Source organism: Molothrus aeneus, chromosome 31 (genome assembly GCF_037042795.1).
Source record: "Molothrus aeneus isolate 106 chromosome 31, BPBGC_Maene_1.0, whole genome shotgun sequence".
NCBI lineage: Eukaryota > Metazoa > Chordata > Aves > Passeriformes > Icteridae > Molothrus > Molothrus aeneus.
Window position 1 is genome coordinate 2,959,856 of NC_089676.1, and position 20,951 is coordinate 2,980,806.

Genomic DNA, 20,951 nt, shown 5'->3' on the forward strand with positions numbered 1-20,951 from the left:
TACAATATAATATAATACAATATAATATAATATAAAATTATATTATATAAAATTATATTATATTATATATATAATATATATATTATATTATATTATATTATATTATATTATATTATATTATATTATATTATATTATATTATATTATATTATATTATATTATATTATATTATATTTCATTATTTGATCTTCCCATGTTTTTACTTTATTTTAATTTTTACCTTTTTTTTATTATTATGATTTCATTTTTATTCTTTTATTTGATGCCTCTCCCGGCTCCTTTCCCACCCGGAGCTGAAATTCCCGATCCTTCTTTTCCAGACCCGTCGGGATCTGACCCCTGAGGGCTCCGGAGCCGCATCCTGACCCCAAAAACCCCCAAAACCTCGGGAAAAACTCGATCCCATTTTTATGCCTCCGGATTTGTCCCCTGGGGCAGTTTTCTCCCGGACCATGGAATTCCCGAGGAAAACGCCCCAATTCCCGGCTGGAATGTGATGGGGAGGAGGAGGAGGAGGATCCCCCCACGGGCCTCGCTGGGAGCCGGGGACGGGCACCCCAAATCCGGGGACTTCTCCTGCTGAGGTGACCCCAACAGCCCCGGGAGCAGCTTAGAGGGGACCCCAAAACACCGGGATCAGCTTCTCCTGAGGTGTCCCCAAATCCCTGGGGCCAGCTTGGAGGTGTCCCCAAACCTGCGGGATCCCTTTGGAATCGTCCCCAGACACCCAAGATCCCTTTGGGGCTGTCCCCGAACCCCCAGGATCAGTTCAGTGCTGTCCCCAGGATCCCTTTGGGGCTGTCCCCAAGTCCCCAGTTCAGTTCAGAAGTGTCCCCAAACCCAGGATCCCTTTGCTGCTGTCCCCAAATCCCTGGGATCTCTTTGGAATTATCCCCAAGTCCCCCGGATCCCTTTGGAATTGTCCCCAAACCCCACGATCCCTTAGGATCTGTCCCCAAGTCCCCAGGGTCAGTTCAGAACTGTCCCCAAGTCCCCAGGATCCCTCTGGAGCTGTCCCCAGGATCAGTTCAGATCTGTCCCCAAGTCCCCAGTTCAGTTCTGAAGTGTCCCCAAGTCCCCAGGATCCCTCTGGAGCTGTCCCCAAGCCCCCAGTTCAGTTCTGAAGTGTCCCCAAAGCCCGGGATCCCTTTGGAGCTGTCCCCAGGATCAGTTCAGATCTGTCCCCAGGTCCCCAGTTCAGTTCTGAAGTGTCCCCAAAGCCCGGGATCCCTCTGGAGCTGTCCCCAGGATCAGTTCAGATCTGTCCCCAAGTCCTCAGTTCAGTTCTGAAGTGTCCCCAAAGCCCGGGATCCATTTGGAGCTGTCCCCAGGATCCCTCTGGAGCTGTCCCCAAACCCCAGCATCCGTTCGGAGCTGCCCCAGGGTCGCTTTGTCCCCGTCCCCTCTCCCGCTGACGATGATGCTGAGCTCTGACCCCCCCTCCCTCTCCATCCCCTCATCCCACCCCGGCCCCGCTCCCTCCCCGGCTGCCGGTGCCGGTTCTGGTGCCGGCGCGGAGCCGCTGACCCGCGAGGAGCGGCGGCGCCGGCGCCGGGCCACGGCCAAGTACCGGACGGCGCACGCGACGCGGGAGCGCATCCGCGTGGAGGCCTTCAACGTGGCCTTCGGGGAGCTGCGGCGCCTGCTGCCCACGCTGCCCCCCGACAAGAAACTCTCCAAGATCGAGATCCTGCGCCTGGCCATCTGCTACATCTCCTACCTGAACCACGTCCTGGACGTCTGACCTGGCCGTCTGTCCAGCCGTGCGCCCCTCTGTCCGTCCCCGTGCCCGTCCCTGCTGCCCACGCTGCCCCTGTCCGAGATCGAGATCCTGCGCCTGGGCATCTGCTGCATCTCCGACCTGAACCACGTCCTGGGCCTGTGATTGTCCGTGTGTCCGTCCGTGCATCCGTGTGTCTGTCTGTCCATCCCTGCTGCCCACGCTGCCCCTGTCCGAGATCGAGATCCTGCGCCCGGGCATCTGCTGCATCTCCGACCTGAACCACGTCCTGGGCCTGTGATTGTCCGTGTGTCCGTCCGTGTGTCCACCTGGCTATCCCCTACCTGAACCACGTCCTGGACCTGTGATTGTCCGTGTGTCCATCCATGTGTCCACCTGGCTATCCCCTACCTGAACCACGTCCTGGACGAGTGTGACACATCCATGTGTCCATCCCTGTGTCCATCCACATGTCCATCCATGTGTCCATCCCTGTGTCCATCCCTGGGTCCATCCCTGTGTCCGTCCCTGTGTCCGTCCCTGTGTCCGTCCATCTGCCCACCCTGCCGCCCCCCACTCCCTGGCCCTGCTTCCGGGGCTTTGGAGCAGCAATTGCAGAGGAACTGGAGCAGCAATTCCAGAGGGATGGAGCAGCAAATCCCAAAAGGTTGGAGCAGCAAAACCCTAAAATTTGGAAGAGCAAATCCCAGAGGGTGGGGCCACAATTCCCAAGGGTTTGGAGCTGCAATTCCTGAGGAACTGGCACAGCAATTCCCAGAGGAACGGAGCTGAAATTCCCAGAGGAATGGAGCCGCAAATCCCAGAGAGCTGGGACAGCAAATCCCAAAAGGTTGGAGCAGCAAATCCCAAAAGGGTGGAGCCGCAATTTCCAGAGGAACTGGAGCAGGAATTCCCAGAGGAGCTGGAGCTGGAATTCCTGGGGCCAGCTCCCCCTTTTCCCCCCAAACCCTTCCCTCCCCTGTCTCTGTGCCATGAGGATATTTATGGAATTAATTTATTTATTGAGAATTATTATTATTTATTATTTATTGCTATCATTATTTAATATTATTATTATTATTATTATTATTAACTTATCCACTGTGTCCTTGTGCACTTTTGGGGGGAAAAGGAAAAGGCCCTGTCTCTATTCCCAAACCCTTTTAGGGCCCATTTTCCCCATTCCCAATCCCCTTTAAGGTCAGTTTTCCCCATTCCCAAACCCTTTTAGATTTTCCCCATTCCCAAACCCCTTTAGGGTCGGTTTTCCCCATTCCCAATCCCTTTTAGGGCCCTGTCCCCATTCCCAATCCCCTTTAGGGTCAGTTTGCCCATTCCCAATCCCCTTTAGGGTCGGTTTTGCCCATCCTGGCAGATCCCAAACCCCTTTGGGGCCCCGGCCCCATCTGGCCCCATTGTCCCCCTCACAATGGGAACTCTCGGCTCTCATTGAGATTCCGGCCTGACAGATTGGGAATTCCGGCCCTTTGTCCTGGCCTCTCCAAGCCTTTCCCGGCACAATTCCCATTTTTTTCCTCTCTTCCCATTTTATTCCCTTCTTCCCATCTTTTTCCCCTCTTCCCATTTTTTCCCCCATTCCCATTCCCCCCCCATTCCAATTTTCCTCCTATTCCCATTTTTCCCCAAATTCCCATTTTTTCCCCCATTCCCATTTTTCCCCCTATTCCCAGCCCTTCCCGTCCTCTCCATCCCTCTGGAAAATCCCAGAAATCCCAATTCCTTGGGAAAATCCACCTGGGCTTGGGATAAAAATCAGGGAATTGCTCCTGGGTGTCCCCAGTGTGTCCCCAACATCCCCCCGGGATTGTGCCCCTGTCCCCAACCGCCGCCGGGGCAGCAGCGCCCCCTGCCGGGCCCCTCCAGCCCTGCTGCCCCCCTAATTTGGGGACAGCCCTCCCTCAATTTGGGAACCCCAAACCCCTTTGGGGCCGTGTACCCATTGTGGCAGTCCCCAAACCCCTTTAGGGTTCATTGTCCCCAAACCCCTTTAGGGCTCATTGTCCCCAAACCCCTTTAGGGCCGTGTACCCATTGTGGCAGTCCCCAAACCCCTTTAGAGCTCATTGTCCCCAAACCCCTTTGGGGTTCATTGTCCCCAGACCCCTTTGGGGTTCATTGTCCCCAAACCCCTTTGGGGTTCATTGTCCCCAAACCCCTTTAGGGTTCATTGTCCCCAAACCCCTTTAGGGTTCATTGTCCCCAAACCCCTTTGGGGTTCATTGTCCCCAAACCCCTTTAGGGTTCATTGTCCCCAAACCCCTTTGGGGTTCATTGTCCCCAAACCCCTCTAGGGCCGTGTACCCATTGTGGCAGTCCCCAAACCCCTTTAGGGTTCATTGTCCCCAAACCCCTTTAGGGCTCATTGTCCCCAAACCCCTTTAGGGCCGTGTACCCATTGTGGCAGTCCCCAAACCCCTTTAGAGCTCATTGTCCCCAAACCCCTTTAGGGTTCGTTGTCCCCAAACCCCTTTGGGGTTCATTGTCCCCAAACCCCTTTGGGGTTCATTGTCCCCAAACCCCTTTAGGCCTCCTTGTCCCCAAACCCCTTTAGGGTTCATTGTCCCCAGACCCTTTAGGGCCGCGTCCCCTCCCGCAGCCCTCGGAGGGGAGGGGCGGCCCCATAAAGGCCGGGGTGGGGCCGAGCGCCCCTTCCCAGCTGCCGCAGCCCCATCTGGCCGGGAACGAGCCCCGACCCCATAAATCATCCCGGGGAACGACCCCCAGCCCCATAAATCATCCCCGAGCGGGGCGGGAGCGCCCCGGGGCAGCTGCGGGGGCGGCCCTGGGACACCCCGGGACAGACCCCACAACAATGGGGTCACCAGGGACCCCTCCCCACAACAATGGGGTCACCAGGGACCCCCCAGCACAGACCCCACAACAATGGGGGCGCCAGGAGCCGGGTTTGGGGTCGCAGCTCGGGAGGGGTCTGTGCTGGGGGGGTCATTATTTCGGCTCATTAGGCTGTGAAATAATGGGGTGGGGGGCGCTGAGCCCATTGCCCTATAACCCCATCGCCCCCAGCCCCATAACCGCTTTCCCATCACCCCAGAGCCCCCAGCCCCTAAATCCCCCCGCCCTAAATCCCCCCCCAAATCTCCCCAAAATCCCGATCTCCCCCGTCCCAAATCCCCCCAAAATTCCGATCTCCCCTTGCCCCAAATCCCCCCGCCCCAAATCTCCCCAAAATCCCGGTCTCCCCCCGCCCCAAATTCCCCCCAAATTCCCGCTCTCCCCTCGCCCCCCGCCCCAATTCCCCTCCCGGCCCCGCCTCCCCATTGAGTCCCCACCACGCATTTCAATCCCACCAATGGCAGCGCGGCTCTCCGCGCCCGCCTCACGCCATTGGCCAGCGCCGCGGGGGGCGTGGCCAGCGCGGTCCCAGCCTCGCCCATTGAGCGCCCGGCTGTTCCGGGCAGCGGCCGCGCCCCCCCCGCGCTCCGCAGGCTTTGGGGACCCCCGGGTGTTTTGGGGGGCTCGGGGGGATTTGGGGTCCCTCCCTTTGTGAGGGATGAAGGTGCTGGAGCCCCCCGTGTGTCCCCAGCGGCCTCTGCTGCCTCGGGCGGTGCTGCTGGCCCTGAGGCCCCCGAAAATCCCGGCTCTGCTGCAGGCCGGGGGTCCCCAGGTGTGTCCCCAGGTGTGTCCCCAAGTGTGTGTCCCCAGGTGTGTCCCCAAGTGTGTCCTGGGCCCCCCCCCATATCGGCAGGGATGGGGCTGGGGTCTTCCAGCAGCCCGGAACCGCTGGGGCTGAGGGTCGGGGGTGACCCCAAAGCCAGGGGGCTCGGCCGGACCCCCCCAGGACACCCCAAATCCTGAGGGGGCTCGGCCGGACCCAGGACCCCAAGCCCCGTTTTTCGGGGGAGCAAGTGGGGGTTTATGGGGTTCAGAATCCTTCCCCAAACCCCGAAACAAGGTGGGAGCAGCGGCGCTGTGCCCCCCCCTCCCCCCGTGGGCTGAGACCCCTTGGGGGCAATTTGGGGGGGTTAAGAACCATTTGGGGGGGCGGTTTTGGGGTGCCGAGACCCCTTTGGGGACGATGTTGGGGTGCGGATACCCCTTGCGGTAGCTCCGAGCGGGGGTGACACGAGGTGGGGGCTCAATCCTCGTTGCCCCCCCCCTAAAAACGGAGACTGTTCCCCAAGAGACGCCGCCCCCTCCCCAAAAAACGGGGGACCCTCCTCATAAAACGCCCCCTCCCCCAAAAAAGCGCATCCTCACCCCAAATCCCCCCGGCCTGGGGGGGTCCCTGGGTGTTCGGGGAGGGGTCCCCAATATCGGGGGGGCTCCGCGGGATTTCGGGGGGTGCGCGGGTGCCCCCCCGCCCCAGACAATGGCCCCGAGGCGGCGCCGGGAGCGCGCAGCGCAGACAATGGGGCGGGAGCGGGGGCGCCGGGGGGAGCGGGGCTTTCCTCCGCCTCCTCCTCCTCTTCCTCCTCCTCCTCCTCCTCCGCCGCCGCCGCCGCCGCCGCCGCCGCCGCCGCCGCCGGGGTTCGGGTGCGGGGGGGACGCGCACAAAGGTGCGGGGCGATGGTGAGTGGGGGGCGCCGGGGGGGCTCGGGCCGCTCCCGGGGGGATCCCGGGCAGCGGCAGCGGCCCCGGGGCTGGGCGGGGAGCGGGGCCGGGCCGGGGCCGCGCTCCCTGCGGGAAGGGCCCCGCCAGCCGCGGCTTTTCCTGCGCTGGCGGCGGCGGCTGCGGGAGCCCCGAGCGCGGCGCGGGGGTCCCGGCTGGGGAGGGGGCGATGGGACCCCCCCGGGCCCCCGCGGGGACGCGCTCGGGGCTCTGCCGGAGCCTCCTCGGGGCGCGGTGCGACCCTCGGGACCCCCCGAATGTGCCCCGGGGTGGCGCGGCGGCCTCGAGCGCTTTGTGCCCATCCCGGGGGCACCTGCGGGGCGTCCCCGGGGTGTCCCCAGGGTGTCCCCGGTGTCCCCGTCACCTGCGCGGTGTCCCCGGTGTCCCCCCCGTCACCTGCGGGTGTCCCTGGGGTGTCCCCAGCGCTGTCCCCGCTGTCCCCATGCCCTCCCCGGTGCCCGGGCGGGGCCGTCCCGGGGGTCCCTGGGCCCGGTGTCCCCCGTGTCCCCCCTGTCCCTCGTGTCCCCCCCATGTCCCCGCTGCCCCCTGTGTCGCCCCCCTGTCCCCCGCTGTCCCTCCCTGTCCTCCGCGTCCCCCGCTGTCGCTGCTGTCCCCCGGTGTCCCCACGCCCTGCCCGGTGCCCGGGGCTCCCTGTGCCGGGCGTGCCCGGTGCCCCCCGGCTCCGCGACAGCCCCGGCCGGATCCCGAGCCGGTTCCTGGGGATCCCGAGCCGGTTCCTGGGGATCCCGAGCCGGTTCCTGGGGATCCCGAGCCGGTTCCTGGATCCTGAGCCGGTTCCTGGGGATCCCGAGCCGGTTCCTGGGATCCCGAGCCGGTTCCTGGATCCTGAGCCGGTTCCCGGATCCCGAGCCGGTTCCTTGAGATCCCGAGCCGGTTCCCGGTTCCTGAGCCGGTTCCTGGGGATCCCGAGCCGGTTCCTGGGGATCCCAAGTCGGTTCCTGGATCCTGAGCCGGTTCCCGGATCCTGAGCCGGTTCCTGGGGATCCCGAGCCGGTTCCTGGGGATCCCAAGTCGGTTCCTGGATCCTGAGCCGGTTCCTGGAGATCCCGGCCTGGGATGGTTTTGGTTTTTTTTCCTTTGGGATCTTCTTCCCCCCGCGGGCGGAGGTGAAAACGCAGCAAAACAACAAAAAAAGAAATCAAAACAACAACAACAAAAAAAAGGAGATTTCGGGATAATTGGAATCTTCTCCGTCGCGGAAATTCGAGGATGGGGCTGGGACCCAGACGGGATCCCGAGGATTTTCCAGGCGCTTTGTGAAGCTCGGACGATTTAATTAATGAACAATTAACAATTAACAGGCGGCGGGGACCTGGGGGCGGCCGCTGCGGGCTCGAGGTCCCCCCGTGTCCCCTCCCCGCGTATTCCAGAGGGGTTGGGGACATCCCAGCGATCCCTGGAGCGATCCCACGGGAGGAAGGAATTCCTTGTTTTTCCCCGGCTCCCGGCAGACAATGGGGCCGGAGGGAGCAGCCCCGAGGTGGCGGATCCGGCTTAATTCGGGATTTGGGATGAGTTCCCCGAGGTTTTATGGATTTATTGTCGGGCCGGGAAGAGGCCTGGGAAGGGATTTGGGAATTCCCAGCTGGGAATTCCGGCCAAACCCCAGGAGGTTCAGCCCTGCAGGATCCCTGGATGTGATGGGAACGTCCCAGCGCTCCCGGATCCCGCTGGATCCCGTCCCTGCGCCGCTTTTCCAGGATCCAGGACGTGGAAAATGGGTTGGGGGGATCCCCAAGGATCGGGAGCTGCTGGAGAAGAGTTCTCATGGATCCAAACCCCCAGTCCCGGGAGATCCCGGTGTCCTTTGGGGGCAGCAATTGGGATTTCGGGGTTTTTCCTGAAGAAAACGTCGGAGTTCCGAGCGAGGACGTGGATTTCTGGGATGGGCCTTCCCAAATCCCATGGAGCCACCCGGAAGCGGATTTGGGACTGTTGGAAGGGACGAGAAAATGGGATTTGGGATTTCTCCAGGGAATCCTGAGCAATTCCCCGGGAATTTGGGGTGGAGGGATTTAGGGCTGTGGGGTGGGAATTCCGGAATCCTGGAAATTTTTTGCTGGGAATTTGGGACTCCAGGATCCTCCAGCTGCGGGATTTGGTTTCCCAGGTGCTGCAGTGCTGTTGGATCCTCGTGGAAAAAGGGGCTGGGAAGGGAAGTGGGAAATTCCAGGGATGGGAACAGGGCTGGAGCAGCTGGAAAAGGAAATGGGGGATCCTGAGGGGGCTCAGCCTGGAGAAAAGGGGGAGCCAGGGGGGATTTGGGATCTGATCCCAGGGAATGGGGCAGGACAAGAGGGAACGGCCTCGAGCTGTGCCAGGGCTGGAAATTTGGGATGGTTTTTCCATGGAAAAAGGGTTGGGAAGCACCAGAGGGGGCTCAGGGAGGGCTGGATCCCCATCCCTGCAGGGAATCCCTGGAATTCGCGTTTGATCCATCCCAGCTCGGACTCGGTGACCTCGGAGATCTTTCCCAGCCTGGACAATCCCGGGATTTTCTGGGATTCCCACCCCATTCCCAGCCCTCCCCAGTTCCTCCAGGATGGGAATCCCGGACCCTTCATCCGCCGGATTCTCCCTCTCCAAGTGGGATTTTTCCCAGGAAAACTCATTCCCAGCTTTCCCAGAACCCTGGATCAGGAAGGAGCCGATTTCCCTCTTGGAATTCTCCCTCTGGAGCTGTTGGGAAGAAGCTTTTTCATCTGGAAACACTTGGATCTATTTTTTTTTTTTTTTATGTTTAATTATTTTCGCTCTTTTGGGGAACATTTGAATCCCAAACGTTGGATTTGAGGCTCAGGGCTTTGATCCCGAGCCCCATCCCCAGAAAAATTCCAGCCTGGACTTGAAGACGTCGGGAATGGCGAAGCCTCTCCGGCCCTGGGGGGGTTTTTTGGGAGCTTTGATCATCCCAGGATTAAAAAATGGGAATTTTCCTCCTCCTCCTCTTTTGCATCCGGCTCTGGCTCCCGGCGTCTCCCAGAGCCCGGGAATCCATTCCCGGCCTTTCCGGGGCTGTGGAACCAGCTCTGCTGGAAAAGATTCCAAGAAAAATCCCTCTTTTTTTTTCACTGCTGGAACGAGAGGATGAGGAGCTCCAGGATCCCGGATTCCTGCTGGAATGAGGAGCTCCAGGATCCCGGATTCCTGCTGGAATTCCTGAATTCCCTTTGGGACAGGGACAACACCTGTCAAATTCATGGATTCCTGGAAAATCCCGAACTTATTTCGGCTGAATCCACAGGCTGGGGCCAAGAGACCTCGGAACACCTGGAAAATCCTGGAATTCATGGGAAACCCCAGGAATTGTGGAAAACCCTAGGAATTCTGGAAAACCCCAGGATTCCTTGAAAACCCCAAGTTCATTTCAGCCGCAGACACCGGGATTTCAGGAAAACTCAGGGATTCCCGGGAAACCCCAAACCTATCCCGGCCGATCATCCAGGAGGACAATTCCCAAAAATTTTGGGATGCCCGGGGTGGGGTGTGCAATCGCTTTTCCGTGGTGCTCCCAAGGAATCCCTGAGCGGCGGGATCCGGGATTTGGTGGGATTTGAAAATTGGTGGGATTGGTGGGATTGGGAATTGGCGGGATTTGAAAATTGGCGGGGTTGGGAATTGGGGATTTGGGAATTGGTGGGACGTGGGAATTGGCGGGATTGGAAAACTGGCGGGATTGGAAATTGGCGGGTTTGGGGAATTCGGGAATCGGGGAATTGGGGAATTCGGGAATCGGTCCCGAACTGCCGTTGCTCGGCTCCCGCAGCTCCAGGGCGGCCCCCCCGTGCCGTGAGCAGCCCCCCATGCCCGGCCCGTGTTCGATGCCGGCCCCTCCGGAGGCTCCGGACGCTCCAAAGGCCTCGGTGAGCACCGGGACGGAGCCGCCGCCGCCGGAGCCGCCCGGTGAGTGAGCCCGGGGATACTGGGGGGACTGGGACATACTGGGGGGACTGGGGATACTGGGATGGGAGCCAGCCACTACTGTGGGGATTGGGACAGGATCCACCCATTACTGGGGTTACTGGGAGCCCAGGATCCAGCCCTTACTGGGGGGACTGGGACAGGATCCAGCCCTTACTGGGGTCACTGGGACAGGATCCAGCCCTTACTGGGGTCACTGGGACATACTGGGACAGGATCAACCCATTATCGGGGATTCTGGAACAGGATCTAGCCCTTACTGGCGCTACTGGGGAGACGGGGAGCCCGGGATCCAGCCCTTACTGGGGTTACTGGGACATACTGGGACAGGATCCACCCCATTACTGAGGGGACTGGGACGTACTGGGGCCTCCAGCATCCATCTCTTACTGGGGCTACTGGACCCCCAGTACACGGCTCTTACTGGGGTCACTGGGACATACTGGGACAGGATCCACCCATTACTGGGGTTACTGGGACATTCTGGGACAGGATCCAGCCCTTACTGGGACAGGATCCATCTCTTACTGGGCCATACTGGGACCCCCAGCGTCTCCCGGCCCCGTTCCCGTCTCCCGGGCGACGGCGGCAGCGGGAAAGGCCTCGGTTTCCATGGAGATCCGTGTGGGATCATCCGGAATTCCGGACAAAGGAATTCCCCCCTTCCCCCTTTGCGCCTCCCTGACCCCTTCTCCCCCTTTCCCGGGGCCTTGGAAAAGGGGCCCGAGGGTTTTTTGGGGTGGATTCGGTGGGAATGGGATTTCCATGGAAACCTGGGAGGCTGGGATGGCTCCCAGAGGCAGCTGGGGCCTCCCAGACTGCAGGACTGGGGCGTCCAGATTCCCCCAAAACCCTGGGAAAAGGCAGCGGGGCTTGGCAGGATCATCCCGACGGAATCCCAGATTCCCAAGGCGGGGACACAGCCCCAGATCCCAAATTCCCTCTCCCTGCACATCCCAAATTCCCTCTCCCTCCTGACCCCAAATCCCCTTTTCCTGCCCATCCCGAATTTCCTTTCCCAGCCCCATTTCCCACCTGGGAAAGGGATGCAGGGACAGGAGGGGCTCTGGGCCATACTGGGCCGTGCTGGGCCGTACTGGGCCGTGCTGGGCCGTACTGGGCCATACTGGGCCATACTGGGCCATACCGGGCTGTGCTGGGCCGTGCTGGGCCATACTGGGCCATACTAGGCCATACTGGGCCGTACTGGGCCGTGCTGGGCCGTGCTGGGCCATACTGGGCCGTGCTGGGCCGTACTGGGCCGTGCTGGGCCGTGCTGGGCCGTACTGGGCCGTACTGGGCCGTTCTGGGCCGTACTGGGCCGTGCTGGGCCGTGCTGGGCCGTGCTGGGCCATACTGGGCCGTGCTGGGCCGTGCTGGGCCGTGCTGGGCTGTACTGGGCCGTGCTGGGCCGTACTGGGCCGTCCTGGGCCGTGCTGGGCCGTACTGGGCCATCCTGGGCTGTACTGGGCCGTGCTGGGCCGTGCTGGGCCGAACTGGGCCGTCCTGGGCCGTGCTGGGCCGTACTGGGCCGTACTGGGCCATCCTGGGCCGTGCTGGGCCGTACTGGGCCGTGCTGGGCCGTGCTGGGCCATACTGGGCCGTGCTGGGCCGTGCTGGGCCGTACTGGGCCGTACTGGGCCATGCTGGGCCGTACTGGGCCGTGCTGGGTCGTGCTGGGCCATACTGGGCCATACTGGGCCGTACTGGGCCGTGCTGGGCCGTGCTGGGCCGTGCTGGGCCGTGCTGGGCCATACTGGGCCGTGCTGGGCCGTACTGGGCCGTGCTGGGCCGTGCTGGGCCGGCCCCAGTGACGCTGCCCGTGTGTCCCCCCCCGCAGGTGGGCGCGTCCTTTTCTCCTGAGCGAGGCCACCCCAAGGTGACAAAATTGAGCCCCTCAAGGTCACGGTCGACTTCCTGAAGGTGCCCCTGGGCCTGAAGAAGCCCCCGCTGAAGGAGGCCCTGGCCGCCCTCCCGGGAAAACCCAAATCCCAAATCCTGGAGCGGCACAAGCCCCGGCGCTCCGACGCCATGGACAACGAGTCCCAGTATTCCGGGTATTCCTACAAATCCGGCCATTCCCGCAGCTCCCGCAAGCACAGGTGAGGGACCCCGCATCCCCCGTCCCCACCTTTGGTGGGTGTCCCCATCCCGATGGGTGTCCCCATCACAGTGGGTGTCACAGTCACACTTTTCCCACTTTTTTCCCCATTATTCCTGCTTTTTTCCCCATTTTCCCAACTTTTCCCCCCATTTCCCCGCTTTTTTCCCCATTTTTCCCACTTTTTATCCCATTTTTTCCCCCGCTTTTCCCACTTTTTTCCCCATTTTTCCCAACGTTTTTCCCCATTTTCCCAACTCTTTTCCCCCCATTTTTCCCACTATTTTTCCCCACTTTTCCCCTTTTTTCCCCATTTTCCCAACTTTTTTCATCATTTTTCCCGCTTTTTCCCCCATTATTCCTGATTTTTTTCCTCCATTTTTCCCACCTTTTTCCCCATTTTCCCCCCATTTTTCCTGGGTTTTTTTCCCCATTTTCCCCCCATTTTTCCTGGGTTTTTTTCCCCCCATTTTCCTGCTTTTTTTCCCCCCCATTTTTCCCCATTTTCCCCCCTGCTTTCCCCAGGGATCGGCGGGAGCGGCACCGCTCCAAGAGCCGGGATGGGACGCGCGGGGACAAATCGGTGACGATCCAAGCGCCGGGGGAGCCTCTGCTGGACAACGAATCCACGCGGGGGGACGAGAGGGTGAGCACGGGGGGGAAAGGGCTGGAATCCTTGGGATCCCGGGAGCTTTTTCCCCCCCCCAGTGGAATTTTTCCCGGCGGAATTTCCCGGCCGAGCGGTCCGGCCGGTCGGGCCGGTCCCGGGGAAAACGAGAAAATGAGAAAATGGAAAGGAGACGCGGCTCCGACGGCGCCAGGGCTGGAAAACGCCCCCGGGATCCGATCCCAGCGAACCCAAACCTTGAGGGTTTGCCCCAAATTCCCGCCCCGGGTGGGACAGGGGAGGCTGCCCCGCCCCTGGTGCCCCTCGTTCCCAAATTCTGGAATTTCTCCAGCCCGATCCCGGCCTTTCATCCTCTCCCAGTCCGCCCACGCCGGCGGCTCCGGCGCTTTTCATGTTCCCTCTGCGGCGGCTTTTCCTGGGAATGGGGCTCCCGGAGCCGCCTGGGAATGGGGGCTTTTCCTGGGAATGGGGGCTTTTCCTGGGAATGGGGGCTTTTCCCGGGAATGGGGCTCCTGGAGCCGCCCTGGAGCGCCCTGGGCTCCGCTTTGCCCCTTGGAGCGAAATCCATGGAACCCTGGAATTGCTGGGATGGGGATCATCCCATGGGCAGGGACGCCTCCCACCGTCCCAGGGCGCTCCGGGCTGGAACTGGGCTGGAATTTTCCAGGGATCCGTGGAAAAACAGGGGGGAATTTCCCAGTTTTCTGGCAAAAAAATTTGTGGGGAAAATTTCAACACGGAAAACAAAAAAAAAAAAACCAAATTCCAGGAATGTCCGAGTGCCCAAAACCAGGATGAGGGAAAGACACATGGACGGGGTGGGGGAAGGAATCCAGCTGGGAAGGAATCCAGGATTTTTGGCTTTTCTCCGGCTGGGAGAGGGGGTTCTGGAGCGGGGAAGGGCTGTCCGGAGCCATTCCCGACAATTCCCAAGCATTCCCAAGCATTCCCGACAATTCCCAAGCATTCCCAAGCATTCCCAGCCTTCCCGGCGCGGGCAGCGCTGCGGGGGCGTGCCGGGCGTGTTCCTGCTGGCCCTGGCAGCCGGGAAGGGTTGGCCAGGAAATCCGGGAGCTTCCCGGTCCCAAAGCTGCTCCCGCCGGAGCCGGAGCTTTCCCGGAGGGAGAATTCCCAGCGGAATTCCCGGCCGCTGTCCCATCCCAGGCCCAGGCTGAGCTTCCTCCACCCTGAGGAGGGCGATGGCTCCGGGCAGCGCTCCCGGCGTGGAGGTGGGATGGGGGTTTGGAAAACAGGGAATGCTCCTCTGGGATTGAGGGGATTTGGGAACCGCCCCTTGGAGTGTCCCCTGTCACCTCCCCAGGGTGACATTTCCTGGAGCAGTGGTGGGTGGGAGGCCCTGGAGGTGAGGTGGGACAGGTGGGACACGGAGCCACCCCTCGGAATGTCCCCTGCTCAGGATGACACCTGGGTGGGAGGTCCTGCAGGTGAGGTGCCCACCTGGGACAGGTAGGACCCCTTGGAATGTCCCCTGTCCCCTCCCCAGGGTGACAATGGGGACACTCTTGGGTTGGAGGTGCAAAGGATGGGAGGTCCTGCAGGTGAGGTGGCCACCTGGGACAGGTGGGACACGGAGCCACCCCTCGGAATGTCCCCTGCTCAGGATGACACCTGGGTGGTCGGTGGGAGGCCCTGGAGGTGAGGTGGGACAGGTGGGACACGAAGCCACCCCTCGAAATGTCCCCTGTCCCCTCCCCAGGACGACAACTGGGGCGAGACCACCACGGTGGTGACGGGGACGTCGGAGCACAGCATCTCCCACGATGACCTCACACGCATCACCAAGGACATGGAGGACAGCGCCCACCTGGACTGCTCCCGCCACCTGGGCGTGGCCCTGGGCGCGGCCCTGGCGCTCCTGGCCTTCCTCACGCCCTTGGCCTTCCTCCTCCTCCCGCAGCTGCTCTGGCGGGAGGAGCTGGAGCCCTGCGGGACGCCCTGCGAGGGGCTCTTCATCTCGGTGGCCTTCAAACTCCTCATCCTCCTGCTGGGCAGCTGGGCCTTGTTCTTCCGCCGCCCCAAAGCCTTCTTCCCGCGCGTCTTCGTCTTCCGCGCGCTGCTCATGGTGCTGGTGTTCCTGCTGGTCGTGTCCTACTGGCTCTTCTACGGCGTGCGGATCCTGGACTCGCGGGACCGCAACTACCGCGGCGTGGTGCAGTTCGCCGTGTCCCTGGTGGACGCCCTGCTCTTCGTGCACTACCTGGCCGTGGTGCTGCTGGAGCTGCGGCAGCTCCAGCCCCAGTTCACGCTCAAGGCCGTGCGCTCGGCCGACGGCGCCAGCCGCTTCTACAACGTCGGCCACCTCAGGTGGGGACGGCTCCGGCGGTGGCGTGGGTGGATGCTCTCGTGGTGGGAATGGGGTTTTTTTTTTTGGGGTGGGAAAGGGGGTGAGGGGCGTGGAGATGTTCTGAGGGGGATGGAGGGGATCAGCCTGGAGGAAAGGGAGATTTTGGGTTCCTTCAAGGGGGGTTTGGGACCTGATTGCAGGGAATGGGGTCACAGAATCACAGAATCACGGAATGATGAGGTTGGAAGAGCCCTCTGAGATCACTGAGTCCAACCTGTGCCCTAACACCTTGACTGCAGCACCCAGTGCCGTGTCCAGTCTTTTTTTAAACACACCCGGAGATGGTGATTCCGCCACCTCCCTGGGAAGAGCATTCCAGTATTTTATTATTCTTTCGGTGAAAAATCTCTACCTAATATCCAACCTATCCCTTCCCTGATGTAGCTTGAGACTGTGTCCTCTAACAAGGTCAGGACAAGAGGGAACGGTCTCGAGCCGTGCCAGGGCTGGAAATTTGGGAAAATCCATCCTGGAAAGGGCGGCCAGGCCTTGGAAGGGGCTCAGGGAGTGGCCACCCCTGGAGGTGTCCAAGGAATTCCTGGAGATTCCTCGGCATGACCAAGTGGGAGCTTGGACTCGGTGATCCTGGAGCTCTTTTCTCTGGGAACTGATGGAATCATGGAATGGTTTGGGTTGGAAGTCCCTTACAGATCCACGGGCAGGGACGCCTCCCACCATCCCAGGTGGCTCCAACCCAGCCTTGGACACTTCCAGGGATGGCGCAGCCACATTTTTTCCCGGGAATTCCCTCCCAGCCCCTGCTGTCCCTCGGCGTGTGTCCACCTCACACGTTCCCGCTCTCCCCCTGCCCCACGTTCCCGGTGTTTCCCCCCGCAGCATCCAGCGAGCGGCCGTGTGGATCCTGGAGAATTACTACCACGACTTCCCGGTCTACAACCCCGCCCTCCTCAACCTTCCCAAATCCGTCCTCTCCAAGAAAATGTCCGGCTTTAAGGTCTATTCCCTTGGCGAGGGTGAGATTCCATTCCCCCTTGCCCCTTGGCTTCCCCCTCTCCTTCTCCTCCCGTTCCTCCATCCCCATCCTCGCGTTCCTCCCTGGAATTTTTTGGAGGGAAGCTCTGGGTGCTTCCTCCCTTCCTCTCCGGGGTTTTTTGGAGGGAGCTCTGAGGCTTCCCCAGTAAGCACCAGTAGCAAAATGGGGGGGATCCACCCCCTACCCGAAATTCCAGGAAATTCCTGGGGTTTTTTGGGAATTTTGGAGGGAATTTTTTGGGGAATTTGAACTGGGAGCCCATTTTGGGGCATTTTCCTGCAAATGAGGGGGATGGAGGGGATCAGCATTCCCTTCCTCTCCGGAATTTTTTTTGGAGGGAGCTCCAGGTGCTTCCTCCCTTCCCCTCTGGAATTTTTTTGGGGGGAGCTCCGGGTGCTTTTTTTTCCGAGCTCACCCCTGGCCTGGACGGCTCCACCAACAGAGAATTCCACCAACAACTCCACGGGGCAGTCGCGGGCGGTGATCGCGGCGGCGGCGCGGCGGCGCGACAACAGCCACAACGAGTTCTACTACGAGGAGGCCGAGCACGAGCGCCGGGTGCGGAAACGCCGCGCCAGGTGAGGAAAAAGCCCCTGGATTCCCGGCCTCGGGAATGCCGCGGGGGGCCCCTTCCAGGTTTCTCATGGATGGGGAGCTGCCAGGGGCTGATTCCAGAGCAGCCCAAGGGTGGTCGTGTGGGTGCATCTTCAGCCGAGTTGGTTGAAGCTTGGGTTCCTCCGTCCATTTGGGTGAAGCCCAGCAGATCCAAGATTTCCATCCCGGATCCAAGGGGTTTCCAGCCCAGATCCAAGGGAGTTTCTATCCCGGGTCCATGGGGTTTTCCATCCCAAATCCAAGAGGTTTTCTGTCCCAGATCCAAGGGGTTTTCCACCCCAGATCCAAGCAGTTTTCCATCCCAAATCCACGAGGTTTTCCATCCCAAATCCAAGGGATTTTTCTGTCCCAAATCCAAGGGGTTTTCCATCCCAAATCCATGAGGTTTCTCATCCCAAATCCACGAGTTTTTCCCTCACAAATCCATAAGGCTTCCCATCCCAAATCCAAGAGGTTTTCTGTCCCAAATCCAAGGGATTTTCCATCCCAAATCCAGGGGATTTTTCCATCACAGATCCATGAGGTTTCCCGTCCCAAATCCACGGGGTTTTCAATCCCAAATCCGTGAGTTTTCCCATCCCGAGCCCCCGGGGTTCCCCGCCTCTCCCGCAGGCTGGTGGTGGCGGTGGAGGAGGCCTTCACCCACATCAAGCGGCTGCAGGAGGAGGAGCAGAAGAACCCGCGGGAGATCATGGACCCGCGCGAGGCCGCCCAGGCCATCTTCGCCTCCATGGCCCGCGCCATGCAGAAGTACCTGAGGACCACCAAGCAGCAGCCCTACCACACCATGGAGAGCATCCTGCAGCACCTGGAGTTCTGCATCACCCACGACATGACGCCCAAGGTGCCCAGACGGGGGTTTGGGTGGGGTTGTCCCGTTTGGGATCGTCCCGTCGGGAAAAATGAGGGGTTGGAGTGAGAGGTGGGGTTGGGTTCTTCTCGTGGGGAACTGGGAATGGGGCTGGAGCAGCTGGAGAAGGGAATGGAGGAGCCTGAGGGAGATGGGGGCGGCTCAGCCTGGAGAAAAGGGGGATCCAGGGGGGGATTTGGGATCTGCCAGGGCGGATTTGGGGTCTGATCCCAGAGAAAAGGGGGATCCAGGGGGGGATTTGGGATCTGCCAGGGCGGATTTGGGGTCTGATCCCAGAGAAAAGGGGGATCCAGGGGGGGATTTGGGATCTGCCAGGGCGGATTTGGGGTCTGATCCCAGAGAAAAGGGGGATCCAGGGGGGGATTTGGGATCTGCCAGGGCGGATTTGGGGTCTGATCCCAGAGAAAAGGGGGATCCAGGGGGGGATTTGGGATCTGCCAGGGCGGATTTGGGGTCTGATCCCAGAGAAAAGGGGGGTCCAGGGGGGGATTTGGGATCTCCCAGGGGGGATTTGGGGTCTGGTCCCAGGGAATGGGGCAGGACAAGAGGGAATGGCCTCGAGCTGTGCCAGGGTGGGAAATTTGGGAAAATCCCTCCTGGAAAGGCCTTGGAAGGGGCTCAGGGAGGTTTGGCGTGGCCACCCCAAGGAATTCCTGGAATTCTGGGGGACAAGGTGGGGACTGGCCCCAGCTCCGACTCAATCACCTCGGAGCTCTTTCCCAACTGCACAATCCCCAAAAACCCCCAAAGCAGCACCACGGGGCCGTTCTCCCCCCTTCCAAAACCCAAACCCAAACCTGGTCCGGGCCACCCCGAGGTGACATCGCCGTGTCCCTCCCCTTCCCCAAGGCCTTCCTGGAGCGGTACCTGACGGCCGGCCCCACCATCCAGTACCACAAGGACCGCTGGCTGGCCAAGCAGTGGACGCTGGTCAGCGAGGAGCCGGTGACCAACGGCCTCAAGGACGGCGTGGTCTTCGTGCTCAAGCGCCAGGACTTCAGCCTGGTGGTGTCCACCAAGAAGATCCCGTTCTTCAAGCTCTCCGAGGAGTTCGTGGACCCCAAGTCGCACAAGTTCATCATGAGGCTGCAGTCGGAGACCTCGGTGTGATGGGCCGGGATGGGATTTTTTCCCAAATCCTTCCGGCTCCAAGGCCCCAAATTTGGCTCCTCCGGCGCCACCGGGACGCGGAAAAACCGGGGAAGGCGCTCCCGGCTCCGGCGCCTTGCCGGGATCATGACCACTCGTCCTTTCTTGAGGTGGCTGAGCCCCTTCTCCTCCTCCTCCTCCTCCTCCTCCCCTTCCTCCTCCTCCTCCTCCTCATTCCCGAAATCCGGATCCTTTGGAGCCGTAACTCAAGGGCTAATCCCAAGAATTCCCAACTTCCTTCTTCACCAGCGTCCTGGAGCAGCTCCGGGGTCCCACAGACCTCCTGCTCCTGCCCGTGCTCTCCTGGACATCTGTCCTGGCTCTGGCCTTAAACCACTGCCCGGCCCCGGGGCTGGGCTTGGGATCCCAAGGGAATTTTGGAATCATCTCCAGGAATCCGTGGCTGCTATGGAAAAGCTCCCCCTGGTGCACACCCAGGTTTTGGGAGCGCCCTCCTCGCCTCTGCTGAATTCTTTTTTTTTAAGAAAAACGAGTGGAAATCTGGGTTTTTTTTTTTTTTTTGGAGGAGCTGAAGGTTGGAATGAGGTTTTGGGAGGGTTTTTTTGGGTGGGTTTCGCTGCTCCCGAGGGGATCCGCATCCCAAATTCCAGCGGCAGCTCCCTGGGGCTTCCCGGTGCCGTTGGAGCAATCCTGTGTCCGGGACCCTGAGGGGCTCCAGGAGACGTCAGCGAGGTCCTTCAGGAGCATCCCTCAAACGAGGTGATCCCGCAGAATTCCCATCGGGATGCAAAAAAAAAAAAAACAAACCTCTTTTTTCCCTGCCTTCTCCTGGTTTTGGTTTTTAAGGTCACAAATACCTCACGGATGGATTTGGAATTTTATTCCCAATTTTTTTGTTGTTTTTTTTTTTCTCTTCCCCGCTCCATGCTCCACCTCCACCCTCGTGGGGCCGGAAGTGCCGGGTTTCATTCCAGGGAGGCGTTTTTGGGGTCGGGTTTTGGGGTCGGTTTTGTCCTAAGCACTAAAAGAGGGGGAGTTTGGAGCCAGGGGAGGCTTCCCCAGTAAGCACCAGTAGCAAAATGGGGGGGGATCCATCCCCTACCCGAATTCCAGGAAATTCCTGGGTTTTTTGGGAATTTTTGGGGGGAATTTTTTTGGGGGGGAATTCGAACTGGGAGCCCATTTTGGGGCGTTTTCCTGAAAAAAAAAAAAAAAAAAAAAAAGAAAAAAAGAAAAAGAACAAAGGGGATGGATCTTCCTGGGGAGGGGTGGGGAGTTCACAATTCCATTTGGGAATTTTGGGAGATCAAAATTCCCTTTTTTTTTTTTTTTGTTCCATTTTCGGGGTTGGGTTTGGATTTTGTTTTCCCGCAGAGCCGAGATTTCTGTGCATGCGTGTAGAAAGTTGTAAAATGTCAAATTAATGGTTTTTAATATATAAAGAAAGCTTGGATTTTCCCGGATTTTTGCAGTGGATCGGAGCATTCCGGCAGTGGTAGGAATTTTTTCCGTTGGTGTTTGGTTGTTTTTTTGGGTTTTGTTTTTTTTTTGTTTGTTTGTTTTATTTTATTTTTTTTTTCATAGAGGAACTAAAATTCTACAATTTTGGTTTTTTTAATAAAATAAATCTGTTTTGACTTTTTTTTTTTTTTTTAATTTATTTCGGCTCGGGGCCTGTGGGGCCAAGAGTTTGGGGTTTGTGGGGCCGAGGATTTGGGGTGTGTGGGGCGAAGGATTTGGGGGTTGTGGGGCCAAGGATTTGGGATTTATGGGGCAAAGAATTTGGGGGATATGTGGCCAAGGATTTGGGGTCCCTGGGGTCAAGGATTTGGGATTTATTAGGCCGGGGATTTGGGGTGTTTGCCACTAAATTTTAGGAATCTACGGGGCCAAAATTTTGGGATCCATGGGGCCAAAAACTTGGGATTTTGGGGCTGAGGGTTTGGGGTCAATGTCCAGCCCCTCCTGTGCTCATCCCACCCCCAAATCCCCCAGAACCGCCCCAAAACACGCGGAG

At 59.7% G+C, this 20,951-nt stretch overlaps 2 protein-coding genes across 4 annotated transcripts; both read left to right on the forward strand.

Annotated features, from left to right (window-relative positions):
- Positions 1-469: 469 nt before the first annotated feature.
- NHLH1 (nescient helix-loop-helix 1) lies at positions 470-2,816 on the forward strand. The gene has a single exon (XM_066568047.1). It carries the CDS (start codon positions 1,417-1,419, stop codon positions 1,741-1,743), a length of 327 nt encoding a protein of 108 aa, XP_066424144.1. The 5' UTR covers positions 470-1,416; the 3' UTR covers positions 1,744-2,816.
- A 3,383-nt stretch (positions 2,817-6,199) lies between these two features.
- VANGL2 (VANGL planar cell polarity protein 2) lies at positions 6,200-19,490 on the forward strand. Of its 3 annotated transcripts, none has more exons than XM_066568032.1 (9): positions 6,200-6,256; positions 10,096-10,232; positions 12,091-12,352; positions 12,877-12,997; positions 14,697-15,304; positions 16,182-16,318; positions 16,781-16,916; positions 17,566-17,797; positions 18,674-19,490. In XM_066568032.1, exons 3-9 carry the CDS (start codon positions 12,282-12,284, stop codon positions 18,932-18,934), a joined length of 1,566 nt encoding a protein of 521 aa, XP_066424129.1. In that variant the 5' UTR covers positions 6,200-6,256; positions 10,096-10,232; positions 12,091-12,281; the 3' UTR covers positions 18,935-19,490. The 3 variants fall into 3 exon arrangements, with proteins under 3 accessions (XP_066424129.1, XP_066424127.1, XP_066424128.1); XM_066568030.1 differs by having other exon boundaries at positions 6,214-6,269; XM_066568031.1 differs by lacking the exon at positions 6,200-6,256 and having other exon boundaries at positions 10,031-10,232.
- Positions 19,491-20,951: the final 1,461 nt, after the last annotated feature.